The 22,317-nt window shown below is 31.1% G+C and overlaps 1 protein-coding gene across 3 annotated transcripts in view; it reads left to right on the forward strand.

Annotated features, from left to right (window-relative positions):
* Positions 1–22,317, forward strand: part of LOC129963969 (dachshund homolog 2-like) — a 261,367-nt gene that overhangs the window by 221,035 nt on the left and 18,015 nt on the right. For 2 of the 3 annotated variants that reach the window (XM_056078605.1, XM_056078606.1), the window contains exons 8-10: positions 2,985–3,026; positions 12,649–12,789; positions 20,332–20,397. In XM_056078605.1, the coding sequence (XP_055934580.1) occupies positions 2,985–3,026; positions 12,649–12,789; positions 20,332–20,397 (249 nt within the window). The remainder of the gene's footprint in view (positions 1–2,984; positions 3,027–12,648; positions 12,790–20,331; positions 20,398–22,317) is intronic. The other variant, XM_056078607.1, reaches the window with a different exon arrangement.

Consider the following 22,317-nt stretch of genomic DNA (forward strand, 5'->3'; position numbering starts at 1 on the left):
TAATAATACAACAGCACATGACATCTTTTTGTTGGCTGTTGTCCTCTTATGCAAAAGTTGCATAGTTAATGAGCATAACAGTCAGTCACAATAATCCCTGTTTATAGAGCTTAGTTCTGTGAGAATAGGAAGACTGACTGTAATTAAAAAAAACATATGGCATCTGATCAAGAGTTAAAATAATTCAAAGAGTTAAAGAACTTTAGAAAAGTTCTTTATCTTTTATTTTACTGATAATATTTAGCGAGTATTTCAGATTATGCTCAATCTTTTACGTGGTGCTATAAAAAAAATCCAACCTCAATTATTCTACTGTATTAGCGAATAATGTTGCTATAGTATTGTAAGTCTACTACTATTCATATGCAAGGCTATAATAATTGCAACCTATTTTCCATATATGAGTATTCAGTATGCAGAAAAAATTAACTCTGCATTACTTTGAAGCTATTTCGTTTTTACGAACTTTCATCTAAAGCTTTCATCAGACCTTGAAAAGATATACCTTTTATTATTCTGAAATTTTTAAAGCGTGTCATTAATTATTTTCGCATTCGTATTTCGTAAAATTTTAGTCTGTTTTATTTCTGTTTTGATTATTGTGATTTTATTATATTGCGTTCTAAACATCCTATATATTTCGACTTTTTTCCATAGCGTTGCACAGAAATGATGAATCAAAATAGTACATGACTTTATTCAAATAAACCAGTAAAAATAAAAATAAACGCACACTTAATATTGGAAAGTTGAATTCTCCCTCCTCAATGTCTCTCACTATTTTTTCAAATGAAATCAAAAGGTTCATACGAATGAGTTCAGTTACGAAATGCCCTCCCAAAAAATTGTTTAAACATTCCCATAACCATGTAGTAGCTGATCGGAACAAAACCAAATTTCCGGATTGTTCATTTTATGACAAGAAGCGGAGCGGCCGCCCGCCCGAAAGTAAGGCATGTCTTCAATCAATCATATAGTTGGGAAATGCATTTTATAAATAGCTTTCCTTTCTGCTGTTGACTAGTGAACGTTTTGAAAGAGGAAAATTCTAATATACTTAATGCTTTCATGCAGGAAGTTATTCACTCGCATTTCACATTTGGTCTTTGTGAAAGATGATCCTCTCATTGAATGTGACACTTATTCGAAATAGTTTCATATTTGGGGCTGAATATAGTTTCTGTCTAAGTAATTCCGTTTTAGCATTTAGTTTATTACGCAGATCCTCTTTCTTTTCATGCGATATGATAAACTGATAACGTGTGGAGAAACGAAATTTTATACGCGGAATTTGAAGGTAGAATAATAGAGAATAGCATTGATTTGTTAAAAATCCATGATCACTAGCTTGATTATTGCTACTGAAGACAAAATTTGCTTTTAAGTTAAAATATTAATTAATTTTCTGAATATTTATATAATTTTGACATTGTTTATTTCAAGTATATTTTTATTCAGATATTATCTTTTTTTTTTTTAATTAATTTGCACTTTACTTCTGTTTCTTCGCAGTGTCTTTTTGAACTGACTGTTTAATGAATACGTTAAAAAGTAATAATTAACTGAGAATATTGTGCAATAGTGCAAGATTAATATCTTCAGTGCATTAATTCATATTCAATGAGGCCGGCATTAACTTAGTACTTTAGTCGTGAATTGAAATCAGACCACTCATCTAAGTACTACAGACTCTCCACTGACAACTACCCTTTGTTATTTGATCCTAATTTATTTGGAATTTCCTTCTGTGATTTTAAAAAAAATCACATTTGTAAGAGGATAATTTCTAGATATGTTGGATAAAATGGAATATTCGTGAAGTAATATATAATTTGAAATAATAAGGGGAAACAATCTTGCAACCTCAGCCCAAATTCGTCAATTTCTATTTCACATGAAAGTTTATGAGCCCTAGAAACTTCACCAGTGGTTGTCGAGATCATTAGTTCATCATTTTCAAGATAAATCCCCCCCCCCAAAAAAAATATTACATCAGCGTACATTCTATTAGAGACTGCCAACCGATTTCGCCAATTTTTATTACAAATGAAACCTTATTACCTTCAAACACGCCATCAATAATCACCTTTTCTGTACCACCCTCTATTTTCGATAGATATCTCAAAAAGAAACTTTGATTCCAACCACAACAATTAGATCGATTTCGCCAATTTATTTCTTTCTGTTTCAAGTAGAGTCATCCAGTCAAAATACTTTACGTTTATAACAAAAGTATAATTAAAAAATATATATATATACTTTTTTGTGTGTGATTATCATGCCGTTCTTAGAAGTTGTTTGACAAAGATTTATTAATATGGTATAATAATTATCACCAAGTTATGGTATTAAGATAATTTAATCTCATTAAGGTTAAAATTAGAAATTTCATAATATAAAACATTTGGATATGCAATCTAATCTAATAAATCTATTATGTAACTATATTATATATTAAATTTGCTTATGATAAAAATTTCAAATTTATTTGTGTAATTTTTCTTGGAGATTTTAATTGGAAATATAATAATAATGTTTATAAGACTGTTGTTAGGTTATTGAAATAGCTTTAAAATACATTACAAGTTAACATTTTTTAGCTTATGATTACGGGGGAAAAAAATCAAAATGCTACTTTTTTCTGTGATTTTTTTTTAATAATGAAAAATTAGTTACTGTGCGTTTGTATTTTCATGTATTTATTAATTTACAAATATATTTCTTGTGCAAAAAACATGCTTACATTAAGTTGTGTGACAGATTGTATTAACCAATATGGCTATAAAATTAATAAGATGTGTGTATAAAATGCATTTTATTAATTGATTATATTTGGATTTTCAATCGCGATTGCTTTCGAAATTTTTATTGAATATCTTTGTATTTTTATCACTAAATTATAAAGATATTTAGATAAATATATGCACATTTTTGCTTTAAATTGTTGCAATGCTGATAGTAAAATTTGGCCCTTTTCGTTTCAGATAATCTCGAAAACCAGCTTAAACTGAAAATTGGAATGAAAAGTAGGCCATATTTTTTATTCATATATATGCATGTTTTTTGTCATAAAAAATACCTCCCCTTATCACTTATCTAATAAATTAATTAAATTTACTAAATAACTACTTATCAACTAAATTTAGAATATTGATTGGATTTTAAAATAGCAATCAATAAGAATCAAAATGGAAAAAAAATGATTTTAACTCATAATATGATTGATTGCTTTAATATATGCAAATGAATTATCAAAATAAAAGTTAATTTCGAGAAATTATCTTAAATGTAAGAAACAAAATTATTTATAAGTTTATGGCAGTACCAAAATCTTTGTTGCTACTGATATCAAAGGAGAATGTGTGTGTGCATGCAACTCTGTGTTGGAGCTCTGCAAAGTATGCCATTACATCCAGAATCATTATATTTGGCACAAATAGACTTTGGAGGGCGGGAATGTGCACTTGGAACTTAACTAATATTAACTTGGAATTAACTTGGAATTTTAACTAAGGAAAAGTTAAGGGAAATTGTGGCATTTGTCCGCGTTTATTCTAAGAAATAAAATTACAGAAAACTGATGTTTACCCAATTTTAAAAATTATTTTTATAATGATAGAAATTCAATTGTCGCGCAAATTTTTCTGAGTTTTGATAAGTTTTTAAATACTTATATATATATTTTTATGTAATTTTCAAAAATAGATTTATTTGTTGAATGGATATTCAAACTGTTTTATTATTCTTTTTATGAAATATTTAATCCCGTAAATTTTTCTTTGTTGAAAGCTAAGGAAGGAGAATCCTGCTTAATATCTGTGCATTTGACATAGGGAAGTTACAATACCGTGAAAGTTAGAAGGTTCATGTACACGAAAAACAGAACATAATTAAGATAATTAAAATAACGCGGCTTTAATTAGGACAATTTGGCTGAATCGTGAACATGAAGTTATAAAAATAATTTTCCTGAAATGAAATGTCACCAATATTCCCATCATCATGAGACTTGATTAGTTTAGTTCATGTACACTATGAACAGAACATATGAAAGTTTATTAAAATAACATGACTTAAATTTCGGCCCCAATTTAATGTTTAGACATATTTTTCTTGGGGTAAAATCATTGACATGAAACTGTACATAAGAAATTTAGTTTGAAAATAAACAAAACCAATATTCCTGACGAGCCAGCTGGTCGCTAAAGGTGGCTTAAAAAATAATTATTAATAAAAAAAGAAACTCTTTTATTCATCCATTCTTTCAATGATTGTACCTTCATTTCAAATTCCAGCTTTCCAATCTGAAAACTTTCCTCGTTCAGAAACAATCATCTACATTAAACAAATAGTTCTCCGTTTGAGAAAGAAATCAAGCAAGTAGAGAGATGAAAGTAAAAAGAAGGAGACAAATCTCCCATTCCCTGATCGCTTTAAGCCGAACCTGAAACCATCTTAACTGTTTTGCAGCGTTTTCCAAAGATAACTCGATTTACACCATCAGGCAAGCGGAAATTTTTCCGGATGGGATTGGGAATACATAACTTGGGTGGTGTCGCTCTATTAATACAAACAATCTGAAGGTGGAGAGAGCGGCCTGCCAGCGAGGTTTCGAAGATTAAAAATTCCAACATTTTCTGATTTTTCCCCCCTCTTCTGTCTCTCGCAGTCTTTCTTGTCTAAGAGAGAGAGAGAAAAAAGGTCGCGTTTACCAAAATCAAAGATGCCCCAGCTTATGGGGTGATTTAAATTAAGTTTAAAGATTGCCGGCAAAAGCAGTGTTTACCCAAAAGTGTTATAATTTTTGTAGATATTTGATTTAGTTAGTGTGCTTTTCCAGAGAGCGGTGGAATTGTGTTTTTCATTTTGGGTTTTTGGGCCGGATGACTGGAGTAATGTGATTTAATCTGCGGTAGTTCATTTTTCCAAATGCGCGTTAAGATTACCGCTCAATGAGCTTTCGTGTTTGTTTAAAAAATGTGTCATTTTTCGACGAAGAAGTGACCACAATTTTTAGCAGAAGCTGAGAAGTATGATTGGATGATATTTTTTTCCTCTAAAGAGCTTATTACTTTATTATTCATTCTTTACTTTTCTTATTTTTGAATTTCATTTTGAAAATACGACTTTGGTGCTATTTTAGAGTATTCAGATGTACTTTTTACTGTTATTTCTAAGAATATCGCTTTCAGTATAAGAATTAAAGCTATTACTTAATGTTGAATAATAATGGTTTGATTGTGAAGTTATAAAAAGTTTTTGAAACTTCAAAATTTCCATAGTTTTAAAAGGTTGAGATTTCTTTCCAAAAAATGATTTTGCTTTATTTAGCATTGAAATTTCATGATATGAGGCGCAGAGATTGCGCTAGAAGTTTACAAGTTCATGTCTATACATTCATAAATTTAAATTGTACTTGGGAATTAGGTAGATGACTTCAATAAAAAGTTAACTGTTTTTTTTTTTTTTTTTTTTTTTTTGCGAAAGTATCAAATATTTTTCTATATATACTCAGTATTCTTAATTTGGGAGCAGTTTTCTTCATAAAGCCGTTTGAATTTTGTCTCTAAGCTCATTCTTTGGAAAGTTACACTGATTTTATATTTATATAATACACAATTTAAAGTTAATTTACATCTTTAAATACGTTTTCACTAGTTCTAAATTATGACTGAATTTCCTTCCGTAAAACCTCAAATTAAAATCTAACGCGTATTTTTTAATTCAAATTTGGTATAATAATTTTAATAATTTTCTCAATATGTTCTGAAATTCCTGAATTAGAGAATAGACAATAGGCTCATGTGGAAATATTCTATAGTTATTTTGATACTTCACAATGTGGAAAAATTGGAAAATTTCATTTTATTTATCAATTTATTAGTGCCGTTTTGTGTCAAATTTTTGTTTCAATCGGTTTAGAAAAACGTTTCTAAAACACAAATTCGATTTTAGGGTACTATTAAAGCATGCCGAGGATTAAATGCAAAATAACTAGCCAAGAATGACACTATAGATTCAGTAAAAAGGCTAAATTCCTGCCAAAAGTTAATATTTCGTAACTACTGCACACCAATGTCATGCAGGACATACACTCGCACGACAAATTTCTTACAGAGTATATAGGAAAGTTTTGTAGAGACCACTCCCACTTAATATTTGTGCATATAATGGCTGAAAAAGTAGAATGATGTAGATAAGAAGAAAATCTGTCAGAGAAACAAAATTAAAAAGTTATTTTGAGAACAAATATAGCTTTTTACAAGTGTCCTCCTAAAAGGTTACTGGCTTACCGATAACTCGAAAGCTCTGCGCCAATTTTTGAACAGGAATTGTGCTATTTATAGAGCTTGGAATATGAACAAAAATCTTAAGTTGTCATAAGAGTTCTCAAGATGATTGGTATGCTTTTTAAGCATCACAGACCAGAACGATTCGTTTAAAATAATCCATCAGTTAGTAGTTAAAATAAACAGCTTCAGTCATTTCATACTGTAGATCTAGTTTAAAAAAATGCTCTTGGATTATTTATTCAATTTAATCAGCATTTGTCTGTTAATATTTTTCATTAAAAAATAAAAAGAAATTATGCAAAAAAAAAATTTTAGTAAATAAATTAGAATTTTTTTATATGGTTTATTTTATTAAATAAATTCTGGACTTTATCACTTGCTATCAATGTTATCGACCCTCGAAGAATATTCAAGTTAACATCACAAATGATTTATTTTTATATTGCATTTTGATATAAAAAATATCCTTTCTGTATTCTGCATTACTTAACTGCCTCTCATTGGGAAGACAGATTAATTTCATGTTTATTAAATCACTGCCCAACAAAAGTAGAGCATTTCAATTGCTGATAATAGAACTTATATTTCAAATTGCTTGAAAACTAGAGCTTGTTTCTGAAATTTGATCTTGAAAATTTCATTAAAATACAGTTTTGTTATATTAGCTCTTTATTTGGCCATTTTCTGAAACAACAGATAATGCCTATGTATGACACATTGCGATATGTTTGCATTTAGTATATTAAAAATAAATAAGTATTAAACATTTCTTGAAGTAAAATTTACTGTGAAAGTGATAGAAATTCACTACGTTACTAATTTCTCCATTATTCTTGAGTTGTTCTTTAACTGTGAAAGTAATAAAATCAGTTTTCAGTACTGTATAATTCAATTGCTAATGATTCTCAATCATTCCTCTGTTGTTTTCTACTGTGGAAGTGATGGAATTTGGTTTCGTTTAATTGTTACTAATAGTTTCTCAATGATTCCTGCATTGTTTTCTCCCGTGGAAGCGATAGATATAACTTCCGGTGCGGTATCGTTCAATAATTAGAGATGGCTCAATCATTCCTCCATTGTTTTCAACTGTTGAACTGATAGAATTAGCTTTCAACTGAGTTTTCGTTCAATTATTAATGATTTTTCAACCATTCCTGCGTTATTTCCTATTTTTTTATTTTGATCATTTATACAGAAACTGAAAAATATGCATAGATATGTTGAATTTGCGTGTTCTTTGGTTGTCAGTATGAATATTTTTCTGCAGGGGCGCCTTCTTTTCCCGTCGTATCATGCTCGGAGCATGTAATCACGTTTCATGCATCGACGAACAGTCATGCATTTATTTCACTCGAGTAAAACTGCATTCAACTTTTCAGGACGGCCGGTGATATGGCGTTTCTATACCAGTGGCGGAAGAAAACCAAATACACACTGTGATCCCCCATTCATCAATGTCACATTGAGTCAGGGGGCCCACCTACACCCCCCACGATGACATCTGCCAGGGCCCCCTCCTACGTTACCACGTGACGTTTTCCCATGGGCTTTACAACGTCTGAATTTCTGCTCTATCTGGGATAGAAAGAGGAGAGAAAAAAAAAAATAGATTTCTGGTGACGTCCGAAAAATAAGTTTCGGCAGCAGATAGATATAAGAAAAAATAGAAAAAATATAAAGAAAGGACGTACGGAGAAAGAGAAAAATAAAGTTATGCTTCGGTATCAGGTAGTACCAGAGAGAAAGAGGAGTTCCTTTTCAAATCTTCTTCACCTTCCTTCTCTCCTTGAATGTGAGATTCGAATTTTGAGCTAAAATAGTTTGGAGCTGATCTGGATGTATCCACAGTATATTCTATCATGCCGGGTTTTTTTTTTTTCCTTTCTCTCTTTCTTTCTTTCTCTAACATAAAATTCTTGTATGAAGAATTTTCTCTTTGATGTATAGGTAGGGGGAAAATTAGACTCTTTAAATAGAAAATTTTATACAAAAAATGTTGATAATTCGTAATGAGAAGATTGCAGGAGTAATGTATAAATGGCTAAAAATTATGGCTCCCATTTAAAAAGTAAATGAAAGGCATACTTCTTCCACATAAAGTACTATTCCTTTATGTGCTAGAAAACAAAGGATGTTGATGAATTTCTGTGTTGAATGTAAAGAGTAATTGAAATAAATATTTATTTTATTTACTTACGATTAACAAATGATCAATACAAATCATAGTTAAAAGAAATACGTTCCAATGTAAAAGTATAAAATTTTCATGTCAGTTTGTACTTCAATAATTTCTTTAATAGCTGTATGCTATGATTATTTGGAATTGTTGTATTTATAAATAGCAGAAAGAAGTTAATTCTTCAGTTATTCTAATACTTGCTTAGTTCTGAATTTGCCATAAGATTTAATACATCTATTAAACACATGCAAGAAAGAAAAACCTTCCAAATATTATAAAATATTCAACAATACTCACAATTCGATGCAATGCCTTATAATACATAAATGATAAAATAAGTATTTGTTCCTATAGAACTGAATATATTTTTACTTAAAAAGAAAAAGAAGTTAATTAATTAAGTATAGTTAAAAATTAACAATATCTTAAACCTATTATTACAGTATGATTTTTAGCCTTTTGATTATTTTTTTTATCAAAAGCATAAAGTCTATTACTTTGGGAACATTAAAACAGAAATTCAAGGAAACAAAAGAATAAAGATGGTTTTTTTTGTTTGTTTTTTTTTTAATTTAAAAAAAACAGTTCAAAATTTTCAGATCACGCTTGACAAATTTGGTTTTAATTTCTGTCCTTTCATACATAATACCTCGAACTAATGACTCTTTTGTGATTTTTAGTTCCCCTTTCTGCATTTTTTTTCTAAAGAAGAAACCCATGGCGTGACTATGAAACATCCTAATTCAGAATGGAATTATAAGTTCATTCTTCACCCTTTCAGTTGCATTTTTTTCAACGTTTGTATTACAGAAGAGTGATCGAACGTACGTTCAGAGCTCTAAACCCCTTTCCTGAGGGTGAAAATGATGAATTAAATAAATAAACCGAGGAAGTAACCCTCTCTTGCACCCCTTTGGTGCCTCTTTGAAACCAAAAGGGGTGGATAATTTCGTTAAGTTTCTTTCTACAATAGAATTTTCGCCTCTTTGCCTCTTTTTTATGCAGCTCGGCAAGTGAATTTAGACAGCTTCGTCATACAACTGCGAGTCGGGCAGAACTATGCCCCTATGGACTGGGAGGAGGTTTCTACACTGCAAAGAATAGATGCAAAGATCGCATCAAATAGACATCTGTGGTTATTTTGCATGTATAATCTTTTTCCAGTAGATGAAAAAAAAAAAAATCTGTTGTAAGCTAAGGGAGCTAGGGGCGTGCGATGTCCGATTTGAAAAATGGGATTTTTGATGAAATAAGGCAGGTGGAGTTTTTAATAGAAATGTGATTTGCATGATTGACGTCTACGCCTTATGATCCTTTGTATCTAACTTGATTGTATCCGACTTTTTTTAAGATTCAAAATAAATTTAAATGAAAATTATTGTGTGTAAATTTTAAAATTCTTCATTTTGTGAATTGCAAAAAACTGGAAGTTTGACGTCACCTGCTTGAAAATAATAATTTTGAAGATTCTGGTTTCAATTTTAACCTCGTCTAGATTTTTTTTTATTGAATTTAGACTGAATATATTTATTCTTAACTAACAATGGCTTTCTGTAAAATTGACTAAGCTTCTTTTGTTACAAAACATTTATATTTTAAAATTTTTTATGCAACGAATTTCTTATAACAAGAAATTATTATTTTTTACTTTTCAAAGCATTTTATATTTGCTATTTTAATTTGAAATATAAATATCTGATATATTTATAAGGATTTGTTTTCTAATAAAAATAAACAATCGTGCAATAAATTAGAAATGTTTCATTAAAATTTAACACTCATGTTTTTTCAAAATAATTTCTGGATACAAAGAAAAAGTACCTTAATAGACCAGTGTTGCTCTAGGACCAAAGAGAATACTTGATATAGATTTAGAAATTGATAAGAAAGTCTTTAAAATTGCTGAATAAGTTATGGACTCTTTCAACATTTGAATAACAAAATTCTGCATGAGGACTTATTTAAAGTTAATGTAAGAACAAAAAATAATTTGGAAATTCAGATAAATCATTTCAGTTTAATTTGAACTCAACTATTTAAATCAAACCACTGAGTGAATGCTATAACGAAGGAAAGAATCCTCAACATGAATTAGAAAGTTAAAAACCCTGAAATTCATATCTATAAGTTTTATTTTCTCGGTTTTTGGTTTATTATAAATCTTGCATCTGCAATCTAAAAACAGAGCGAAGTACAACTAAGAATTATATTATAAGAATCGTATCTAGATATCAAATAAGTCCGAAAGATTACAGATGTCACAATGTGATAACATATTAAAAAGTTTCATAATTTATTAAGGATTATTATAGCTAAAAGATAAAACTTTTAGATCTATTACCTAGCAATAATCTAACAACATTTGTTTTGAATTTTATGCGATTGGATAATTTATTTCTTATAAAAAAGCAGACAATTATACGAGTGAACAAAAAAATCATATCTATTAGTTCGTTTGCCTTTAAATGAAAAAGAAAATTAAAATTTCCATGCTCTATCACCTTTTCCTTCCTTTGCTTTTCTTTCTAGTTCTTCTGCCTAACATGTTTTTCCACTGCCGTTTACTTTACGCAATCATAACTAATTTGTTGCAACAACAGCTCACTTTTTTTGCTCATTATCTAGATCTTTATCTAATTTGTTTTCAAACTATCTTACAGACGCCACAAATTAGCGATAAACAAACCACAATCTAACTAAAAATATGAGTTTTTTTCTGCCTTCTCAAATCCCGGGTATCGAGACCAACCTTTCCGAATAGGTTCTATCCCGGAGAACGTACATGCATATAGAAGCTCAGTTGTCAAGTCAGTTTCTTGCGTGGTTTCCTAAATGATTGAAAGGGAGGCAAAGACGAGAGCTTATCTTATTCCGTAGTGTTAGGAAAAGCGCTAGAGAGAGAGAGAGAGAGAAAGGGAAAAAAAAAAGATATATCGCATATATGTGAGTGTTTTTAGGATGTTGGGGGATATAGGGAGTGATCCATCTTGAACATCACTGAACGTCTAAAGAGTTCTGTCTCTTCCACCACCAGAAAAAAAGTAGTTTTCTGATTCCACTCTTTCGTTTTCCTTATTGCGAATGTAAAAATAATGAACATCTTTCGGAACTGTTTTTACTCCAAAAATTTGTGGTGTTATGATATTGCATCAGTTGCTCCAGCCGAGCTTTCACGCTGTTGCATATATCATGTCTTAATAAATATGGAATGCCTGTATCCTACTTGAATGTAATTCTCTTTTTGAAAGATATACACTAAGGCATTGAAATTACCCCTCCCTTTATACGTTTTGATTGCCTTCTGTTATTCTAATTTTACGTCTTAATAAACATAATAATGCAGTTCACCATGGCGTCTCCCTTTCCTACTTTTTAAGCTTCTTACGAAAGCTCAGCCGTTGTTTTAGTTATGATACAGCTATTAACCCTCTGACTGCGTCATTTTTAAAATTCACTATTTAGATGCGTTGTTTGCAAATAAGTTTAGCTATTATTCAAACAAAGTGAACTGATACTATATGTTACGCGATAATAATATGAAATAATAAAAAACTGTAACCGTAAAAATAAGCACACTAAATTGAAAAAAAACGCGGGATAGAAAATGGATTGATTGAAAACCGCCGAAATCGCGAGATCAGCAGCTGGTGAGTTAACGTCATTAAAAATTATGAAAGGTGATCTATATCAAGAAAACCGTTAAACAACTTTCAAAATAATTCGATTTCATGCTATACGCACCATTAAAATTGGTTGAATTTGTAAAATACCAAACGAATAATATTAATGATAAATACTTCTTCTTTTAATGAAAAGTTGAAAGCATCTGTTTGCATTTTAATGCAAATATAATTTATCCATAATACTTACAGATTTATTTAGTAATTGTCTTTGATGTAGCCTCAATGTTCATATCATTTTTTGTACATTATATTTCATACTTTTTCCTTCATTTTTTTGCATTCTTCTTTTTCATTACAGATAGTGAAGAACCTATAATTTCAATTTCTTCCAATAAATTTTTCAGTAGAGCCTACTAGACAACGTTCTGACGCAAAAATACTCCTCTCCCCTTTTTTAAAATTTTATTCCTTAAACGATACGAATATTATTTATATGAAAAATTTGTTTACACTCAATAATTTAGAGTAAAACATTTTTTTTTCTCCATTTCAGTTTTATACCAAAAAAGGCTGAAGAAAGAGAAACGAACTCGCAGGAGAGTTCAAGAACAATTGGAAGCCGAAGTGAAAAAGCGGGCGCAATACGAAGAAGCCCTCAGGAGTAACTCTGCGGAAGCGCTACGTCTCTTGAACGGTAAGAACCAAATTTAATTTTAAATCCAATTGAAATATAACTCACAAGTGGTACAAAAATAGCTTTATTATTTATTGCAGAACGGCAGCAATCAAATGTAAACAAATGTCGGTACAAATGTTTCAGATTACTTCACGTTTCTACAATTGTACTTAATTAAGTTTTGCACTCATCTGATTTATGGAGCTGTAAAATATCATTAGAAATGCTCGACAAGAAGTTCGCCGTGTCATCAAATATTATAAATCAAGATGATAGAAACAAACAAAAAGTGTAATCGAAAGCGAAAATAGGATGAATCATCGACAAACGAATAATCGACGGATTTAAATTCTAATCGACGAAAATTAATAACAAGGTAATAAACGAAAACGTATATTAATAAGACTAATCTCCGATTTTTTTATACTAAAAACTTTTTTTTTTCATTTCTAAGGAGCAATATTATTTTGGAATGGGAAATGCTACGCTACTTTTTATTGATTTAGTAACAATGATTAAAATTATATCATATTAATATCTTTTATTTTTATAAAATATATCTCGCTTTTCACATAAATGCTTACATTTCTTCATAATTGTTCACCTCCTTAATGCTCATTTTTCTTTCATTTTATAAGAGTGAGAAAAGAAATAGCAATGCTTTATGATTTTATAGCATTAGGATCATATTTCTCACATTTTACCCAAACAATTTTGTAATGATAATATGAACTTTAGAAGAGATACATCATATCATTTATTTAGATGCAAACATTTAATTTTTTTGCTATACAAACTGTAACTTGAATTTAGCTTTTCTGAAGCTAATTTTATAGTCATTGGTTGAAATAATTATTTTAATCTTTTCTGAAAACCAAGCACAAACAAACAAACAAAAAATGTTTGAAATAAAACAAGATGTGATGCAGGGAAATTGTGACAGTATAAATATTCACATTATTCATAACAATCTTTAGACCTTCACGCAGCGTAAGTAAGCAGCTCTCCAGTTTTTAAATATTTTATCAGACAGCTTTCGGATGTCAGCCGTAATGGAAAAATCTAACATTCACTGAACAAAATTTTGCATACTAAATTACTTAAAAACCGAATACAACAGAAACGAACTTTACAACCACTTTCCTTACCAAAGAATAACCCTCATACATTCGATGTCAGACTCAAGAAGCACCTTGTTATTCATAACAAACGTATAATACCACATACAATATCTTTTTTCCTTATTCTCACTGCACCATACTTTTCACACCAAAAACCTATCTGTTCAGTCGATTTACAAGCTTCTAAAGGGTAAGGCGTCATATTTTGTGTTTTGACACTCGCGTGGATAATCAGCTCTGCCGGGAAAGTCAGTGCTTAAAAATTTCATGGTCGGCATAAAAGAGGGATTGGGAGAGAGGGGTCAAGACGCCTCCATCTCGAAATGGAGAGGAAGAAAAATATACTCGAAAGAGCGAAAAAAAGGGGTGGGTTGTATTTTTTCCCATTAAAGAGTTAGAGAGTTGGCGCAGTAAAAGTTTAAATTGTTAATGCCACGAGTGAAGAGAGCAGAGTGTGGGGAGGACTTGAAAAAAAAATAAGGTAGTAGAGGGAGGTGCCTTGGCGGCGGAAGAGAGCTTTTAGAGAGTTGTTCACTTGGGAGGTAGCGCGTAATGATAGGGAGTTATTGTTTCCAAACACAACGAAGTACAAAACGAGTCACAGTTGCATGAGCCCCTCCAAAGATGCAGATGAACTGATGGGTTGCTGTGGGAAAAAAGTTTATGCGCAATCGCCAAATCGCCAAGTGGAGGCGAAGGAAATGTAAAAAAAACGAAGGTTCGATGAGAAAAGGTGATATTGGGTATTTGCTAAAGGAATTTGAATTGCGATACATTTAAATTACGGAAACTAGTTTAAAATAATAATGAATATAATTTATTTTATCAAATTATTTTGTTGCCCAGCTAGAGAGAAAAAGGGTAATCAGTATTTAAGATAATTTCAAATCTTTTTTTTAATTTTATCATATGCGAAGTATAAAGAAAGCATTGCAACTGTCAAAAAAGCCGAGAAGATTTTGACGATTTCTCCACGTTTTACACCTTCCTGAGTTCGAAAAACACATTTTTGGAAAATGGCTCTCTGTCCATGACGAAGATAACTCAAAAAACGCTTTCAAATTAATCAAATATCAATTTAATATCAAATTGGTAGATTTCTAATCGATTTTGAATGAAATTTATTCAAAGAAAGTCTGTCTCTCCGGCTGTTCGAATGTAAGTTGACGCGGTAACTGCAAAACGAAGAGAGCTAGATGGATAAAATTCGGTAATATGCAGATTTAACACCCATATTGTAGATATTTAAAACTTAGACCCAGATCGAAATAAGGGGCCGAACGTCTGTCGATCTGTACTTTCAGAAGCACGTAAATGCAATAATTCAAAAAAGGCATTGACTTAAATATATCAAATTTGATTTTGTGACTACAATTGTAATTCTGTATCACATTTCAAATTCAATCGATTCTATATCACGTTTTGATTTCAATTGAATAAAATTGGAATTCACCTTTATTAGAGAATACGCGAGGAAGTTTTGAGGAAACCATGCCCGCTGGTTTGATTTAAAGTTTTAGAATTTTGCTGGGATAAAAATTTGGAACTTTTTTGGAAACTACATGATCAAACATATAAATAATGCCTATCAGCCAGGAAATATTCCGTACATCGCTTACTACGTTTTTCATTCAAGTATTGCAGCCAAAAAAGCAATAAATCGCCAACTCATCCATCCCCGACACTCGGAATCGAAGCCATCTAACTTATGTTTAGAAATGGGCCTTTAAAATTGGCGAGTGCTTTCCTGAACCTTTTTCGATATTTTCCCAACCCATTTTCCTCGAGACGTTTTACAAATGCATGAATTTAAGCAAACGCGATTTCCATAATGTCCTGTTGCTTTCGTCTCTGCCATTAGAACTCCGATTTAGGCAAGAACTTTTTTGCCCCTCCCGCTTATCTCCAGGTACTTGCCGCCTAACAAGCCTCTGCCTGCGGAATCTATAGATAATGCATGGCAATGAGTTTTTCCGCCTCCTAAAGTGCGCTGGCTCTCTGTGTTTTTAGAGGTTTCAACTATTTACACTCGCTAAATGAAGATTGATGGAGTTTCGAAATTAGATTTGCATTCGTTGCGAGACTCCATCTATGGAAGCGAACTTTTAGGACAATATTTAAAAAAACTGAAGTAGGTATGTTGAATTAGAGAAAGATCTACTCGCGTAACGATAAGTCAACTTTAATAAGGAAGCATATGCATTCCACTGAATATAAAAGGTTATAGCAAAACTCCTGAACGGTAAAGTAATAATTTGTCTTTCTGAAAAAGGTAAAATTTGTCTTTCGTGACTCATTTCCCTTTGATTTAATTTTCCCTCTTATAAATACAACTCCAAATAAAAATAAATAAATAAAAGCGTCATTTTAGTATGATAAGGTTAGAATTCTATAAGATTCAATTTTGTAAAAATGATCATTGAAACAACAAACAATCAAAAAGAAACTTTTCTTTGAGGCTTCAAATAACTTCTGAATTTTTAAAGATACTTTCAGGTTCAAATTATAGGTATGTATCTAATAATAAATCCGATAAAATATGAGCCAATATCAAAATTTAACTTTAATTTTCATGAAGAATGCTCTTTAGAGATCTAAAATTTTTATGTCAACGTTGCGTTAAAACTATGTTCCGATGCAAAAAGGATAATAATATTTTATTCTTCCACTTCAGAATTTAAAAACTTAACATAAATTGTGAGTGATTTCCATTTTGGTAAACAATTTTTTTTGTAGATGGGGGGAGAGATAGAGATATCTTTTTTTTTTTTTTCGAATAAAGAAACTATTAGGTTCGGATGTCATGGCAAAAAGAAACAACTTAAATCTTCCATTTTGATTTACAGCTAAATAAAGATAGATGTTGTTACTCACTTTCTTCTACTTAAAGCGTGTACTTTTTCTGGTGCATAATTAACCGACAAAAGCAAAATGGGAATACCAAACCTAAGCAATAACCGAAACAAAATAAGCACATCCTGACACTGAAATATGATATGAATTCATTGCAATTCCTAAGAAGAAGAAGAAAAAAAGTGAATCAGCATAAAAACCTTGGAAGCAAATAACAAGGGTCGACTAAAACAAGAACAAGAATCATCTGGGATCCAAGCATTCAATCCATCTCTTAAGTAACTCACTCCAACAAGCGATTGAATTGCCACTTAATTCGACTCGGAGCCCTGAGCGTTCCCGAATCGGCAATGAAGTACGAATAAATGATATTAATAGTCAGCCAACTTGTCTTCGCCATCCCGGGGGAATTATTTCGGTTTCAGAGAGAAACCATTGTTTCTCCGTCTCTCCACGACCTGATCCCATTACGTTCCCCGATTATTCCCCCCCCTCCACATCCCCTTCCTGTAGAAATCTGCGAATGCCTTCTTGGAAAGGGAGTCGTTCTAGTTTACGAATTCGTGTTTATTAATGCTTCAGGATTTTCATCCCTTCCTCCCCCACCTTTTATGCAGAGTTGTCCCCGATGTTGCCTGACGGGGGTCGTAGTGTAAGTGCTCAAAGGGAAAACGTGTGATACCTCCAGAAAATACTGCTAATATTACTGGTTAGGTTTTTTTTTCTTTTAAAAAAATAATTCTATAAAATTATAAATGAAAATAATTAATTATTTCTTTAAAGATAAAAAAAGCAATAAATCTATCGGATTTTTATACACATTTCTTCGAAGTGAAATCATTCTTTCAAACAACAGACAACTTCAATAATACTGAAGAATTATTCCTGATTAGAAAAAAAATAATTCAAATATCTATGAAGAAATTTGATTTATTTCAAAAAAAGAAAAAGAAAAAAAATGAGCATTTTTCGTGAATGGTCAGCGCCCCATGGTATGAATTGTAATTTATTAACAAAATGGAGGAATTGCAATAAATTATAACTAATTCCTACTATGCCGTTAAAAAATGACGGACAACATTATAATCTGATATAATAATTGCAATCAAACAACGAAATGTTTTCAGTTATTTATTTTCAAACTCTTTTCTTAATATCTTTTATATAAATTTGTTCAAAGTGATCAGCCTCGGGTTTGAGTCTAGGGAATCACGAGTTTATGATTCAATTCTGGCTAATATCCGACATTATTCTGGCAAGATGCGCTTTAAATATTTCTCTATGGGCAAAAGTTGCCACATACGGGATGCTGAAGAGCGGCTTAAACAGTGTCCTTGTTGTCTGATAACGGTATAAAGTTATGAGACACGGCCCATAATGAGTTTAGAGTAATTTCAAAATGGAACCTTAACTTATCTTGGAAAATATGAGTGTAAAATGAAGAGATAATGTAGCATTAATTATTGAATTTTTGGATGGTACGGATTATAATTTATTTGAAAAAAATGGAAGCGCTTTGTAATAAATTATAATTAATTCGTAATATACCACTAAAAATGACGGGTAAAGTTAAAATTGTAATCAAACAACAAAATATAAACAAGATTTAATTTCAAACTTTTCTTGCAATATCTTTCATATAAACTGAATGCTATAAGGTTATTTATAAACTGTGTTAAATAATATAACTTATTTATGAATTGTTTATAAACTGAGAAGAATAACCAGGAATTTTTCACAAGTCTTGAAAAAGAGAGTAGTGAAATTTCTGATTTTAGACATCCCATTCAGCCTTTCATTTCACAGGAACTAAAACGTCGAAGAGCTTAACTCAAAGATGGGCCCCTAAATAGGAAAGGAACTATGAACTCTTTAATTTAGTCTTAGTGCATTGGGTGTCTCAAAGAAGATGGCATTCGCATTATCCAGAAGAAGTGGTTTATGGGGAGAGGGTCCCGAAAGCCAAGATCTGCATACCAAATCAATTCCTCATTCCTAATTGGAAAATTTAATATCCTTTTAAGTGTCCTGCTAATGGCTCGCTTCCCGGCAAAGCAATGCACAGAAAAAAAGACACTAGAGAGGGAGAGAAAAAATTCTGCAGTTTGACTGCCGAATCATTAAATAATGGAGCTAGAAAATTTTCGAACATTAATCTTTTATTTCGCCATTATTTTTTTGAGGACTTATTTGAGTATAAAAATCCATTTTATTTCATTTTTTGCACCCGGGTGCACATAAAAGTCGACTGAAAGGAGCTTTCTATTAGTGGGCTCAGAGCGTATTAGAAAAGCATCAATTATCATAGTTTTGGATTCGGTGGGAAATTCAATTTGAAGTACATTCATTCTGTAACCAGGGATTTTGTTGCCTTACTTTTGGGTTTTGGGGGCTTTTATTTGATTTATGTGGTTTTATTGAAATGCGGCAAGTTCTTTCTGCGAGCGATGAAGCCTGAAAAGGAATAATGCTTAAACAATTCTCGAGTTAGAATAAAAATACCTTTATGGTCACACAGGAAGGTTAACAGGTGATACATATCTAATGATGGTAGTTTGACTGAATATTGAAATTTGTTACAATCTAATGAAATACCACTTTCAGTGATTAACGCCTGAATTAAATTTATTAATGAAATATGCTTGTCTGATATAAGATGTTATATCAGGTTAAGATCTTATTTCTGGTTAAAATAATTTTATTATCTTTCAATTTTATTGCCTTTAATAAATAGTCTATTAGAATAAATTTTTAGAATAGACAGCAATTGAACCTTTGAACTATTAAATGTAGTTAATATATATAGAAATAATTAGTATTAACCAAATGGAAAGAAAACCATTCTATGATCCTTTATATAATTTGTATTGTCAATTCCTAACTCGCTAGTATTTTTTTAATTACCAAATCTAATAAAGTAAGACGTTACGGCAGAAATGGACAGTTAAAATTCAATGAAATTAATCTATTTATTTCTTAGTTTTTGGTTTCAGATTATATCTTTCTATAATCTGTAAAAAAGAATTAAAACAAATATTATCACAGTTATGCCATTGTAAAAAGTTTTTTAAAAAAGGCCTTTTTTTTGACAAAATTTTTACTTTTATCTTCACTTTTCTTCTAAAAAAAACTCAACGTTATATTTTATGTTAAATATTTAATTTGTAGCCAGAAAGTTTATTCTGAATTCAGAAAAGGCAAAGGACAAAGAAAAATGAATACTTTAGCAACTTTCACAATTAAGATTAATTCAATATTTCTTCACAGATGATATACTCAAACAAAGTATGATAGCTATATCATGGTAAATAACTATCTCATTACCATAATTCAATTGCAAACACCTGAATCTAATTTTTTAGGAAAATTAAATCACAACTCAAACCAAACAATGAATGTCAAAAATATCTTCCAAGTTCATAGAAAACGAATTTACTTCTGGCTGGCGATGCTTATACAATTAAACAATCAATTTTCCAATTATGTGCGTGTTTTTTCTATTATTTTGAAGAAAAAAAATAAAGAATTCGCTTGTGAGATACAATGTGGCTGTGAGAGAACTGACCATCATTTTCATCTGTTGCAGAATCCCTCGCCCAGGAGCTCGAAAGGGAAAGGAACGCCCGGGCCGAAGCAGAACACAAAATGCAAGGTAAGCACGCTTATAGAGATACACACATTCGTTTCCCATGTCCAGATCTTTTAAACAGTGGGGGAAACCATCTATCATCCACCTGTCCGAGCGTTGCAAACAAAACTGATTTTTTCATTTAATCAAAAATTTTCAGAAATGATTTTCTATCTGATTGATTCCCCCCCCCCTCTTGTAGCTGATATTTGGAGGCGGTAACGTACCAATAATGACTAGCTGAATTGCTATTTGATGTTTGAATTATGTTGCAACTCATAATACAATATTGAGTGTATCATTTAATATTTCAGTGCATATAAAAATGTCAAAATTCAGTAACATTTCTGCGAATTTTTAAAATAAAATTTCATAAATAAATAATGTTCAGCACTACGTCCGTTTTATTACATCAATATTACATTGTTTCATTTATCAGTGTTACGTCCGTTATTAGCTGTAAGAAGTAGTATTAGCAGATCCCAAGTAACGATGTATAAAGTGATCATTAGGTTTGCCAAAACCTTGACATTTTTTACCAAATATATGCATTATATAAATAATAATAACTTCTGTATCACAACGTGATTATTTAGTCAAATAATTATCTTAATACATAATTTAAATAAATAAATTGATGATAATTTTGGAAATTATGATTTAAAAAGTTAAGTATTGTACAATGGTGCTCGATGGATGAGCTGTTTATTTCTCAATTTATAATAAGGGTCCAGTAAGTATAAATGAGGCTCAGGTCATGGTATTTTTTCATCACCTATCATATTCGATTTTAAAAAGAGACAGAAACGGGCTAGTATTTGGTTTTAATGGCCCTTACTAATTCTAGTGCCAGAAGTATCCATACCGCCATCCCATCTCTACGTCACTGATTATCATCACCCAATAAATATACTTCAGAAATTTAATAAAAGTTTATTGAAGAATAATGCATCATAAAAGTTTATAAAACATATAATTATAGTTTTAAATAATAACATTATATTATGTAAAACTGGGTTTTAAAAAAATTTTTCATAGTCCAAAACTGGGTTTTTTGAAATAGATAAAAATCAAGCTTGCTTTACAACCAGAATGCGGAAAATAAATATCGAAAGCAATGATGGTAAATAACACGAATTTCGATTTAAATAAAGAAATTTTAAATCAACAATTTATCAAGAAAATTTTGATTGTTTTCGATAGTAATAGTAAAATGTTTTGTGTAAATTGTGCCAATGCTGATATTATTCCATGTGGCCGCGTTTGAAGCTGCGATTCATAGTTTCAGAAGCACTTATATGGAAAATTCTTTTTACTATCAAGAATGATGTCATTATTACGTTTCTGTCTTAATTAACAATTTAATTTCTGTGACCAGTGTCTGACGGTGGAGAATCTTATTCTTATACCTCCTTACCTTGTGGAACCAGCCCGAAACTGCTGCCTCCAAGCCATCCCATCCCATTTCCTAAATACCAGGATCTTCCCCTAAATCGTCAAATGCATTCATTTCCACTCTTTCTCGCGATTATTAATAAAGATTTCGACTTACTCATAACAAATAGGGTGTGTCACGTGGCATGGGCACTTGTCGCATTGCTCATTTCAACCCCCCACTTAAGAACAGAGTAATCACTACTCGGCTATTAAGAGAATTTCTCTCTGGGAAGCGGCCGTATCTTCCGTCTGTTGCGCGTTTCTGGAATTTCCTCGAAGCCTTTTCTAATAATACGTCGTCATTTATCATAGATTCCGCAAGCTGCTCTTTTATGCTTTAATTAGGAGGATTAGTTCCCGGTTGTGCCGCCCCGGGATTCGGAGGCATCGCGACGTGGAAGAGACGTCATCGTTCTGGTGTTATTGAGACACTAGGGGAAAAAATAATTTGAGATAAATCGTTGATTAATATGAATGGAGAAAGTATTAAGAAGACAGAAGTACTTT

This window comes from Argiope bruennichi, chromosome 3, assembly GCF_947563725.1.
Source record: "Argiope bruennichi chromosome 3, qqArgBrue1.1, whole genome shotgun sequence".
Classification (NCBI taxonomy): Eukaryota; Metazoa; Arthropoda; class Arachnida; order Araneae; family Araneidae; genus Argiope; species Argiope bruennichi.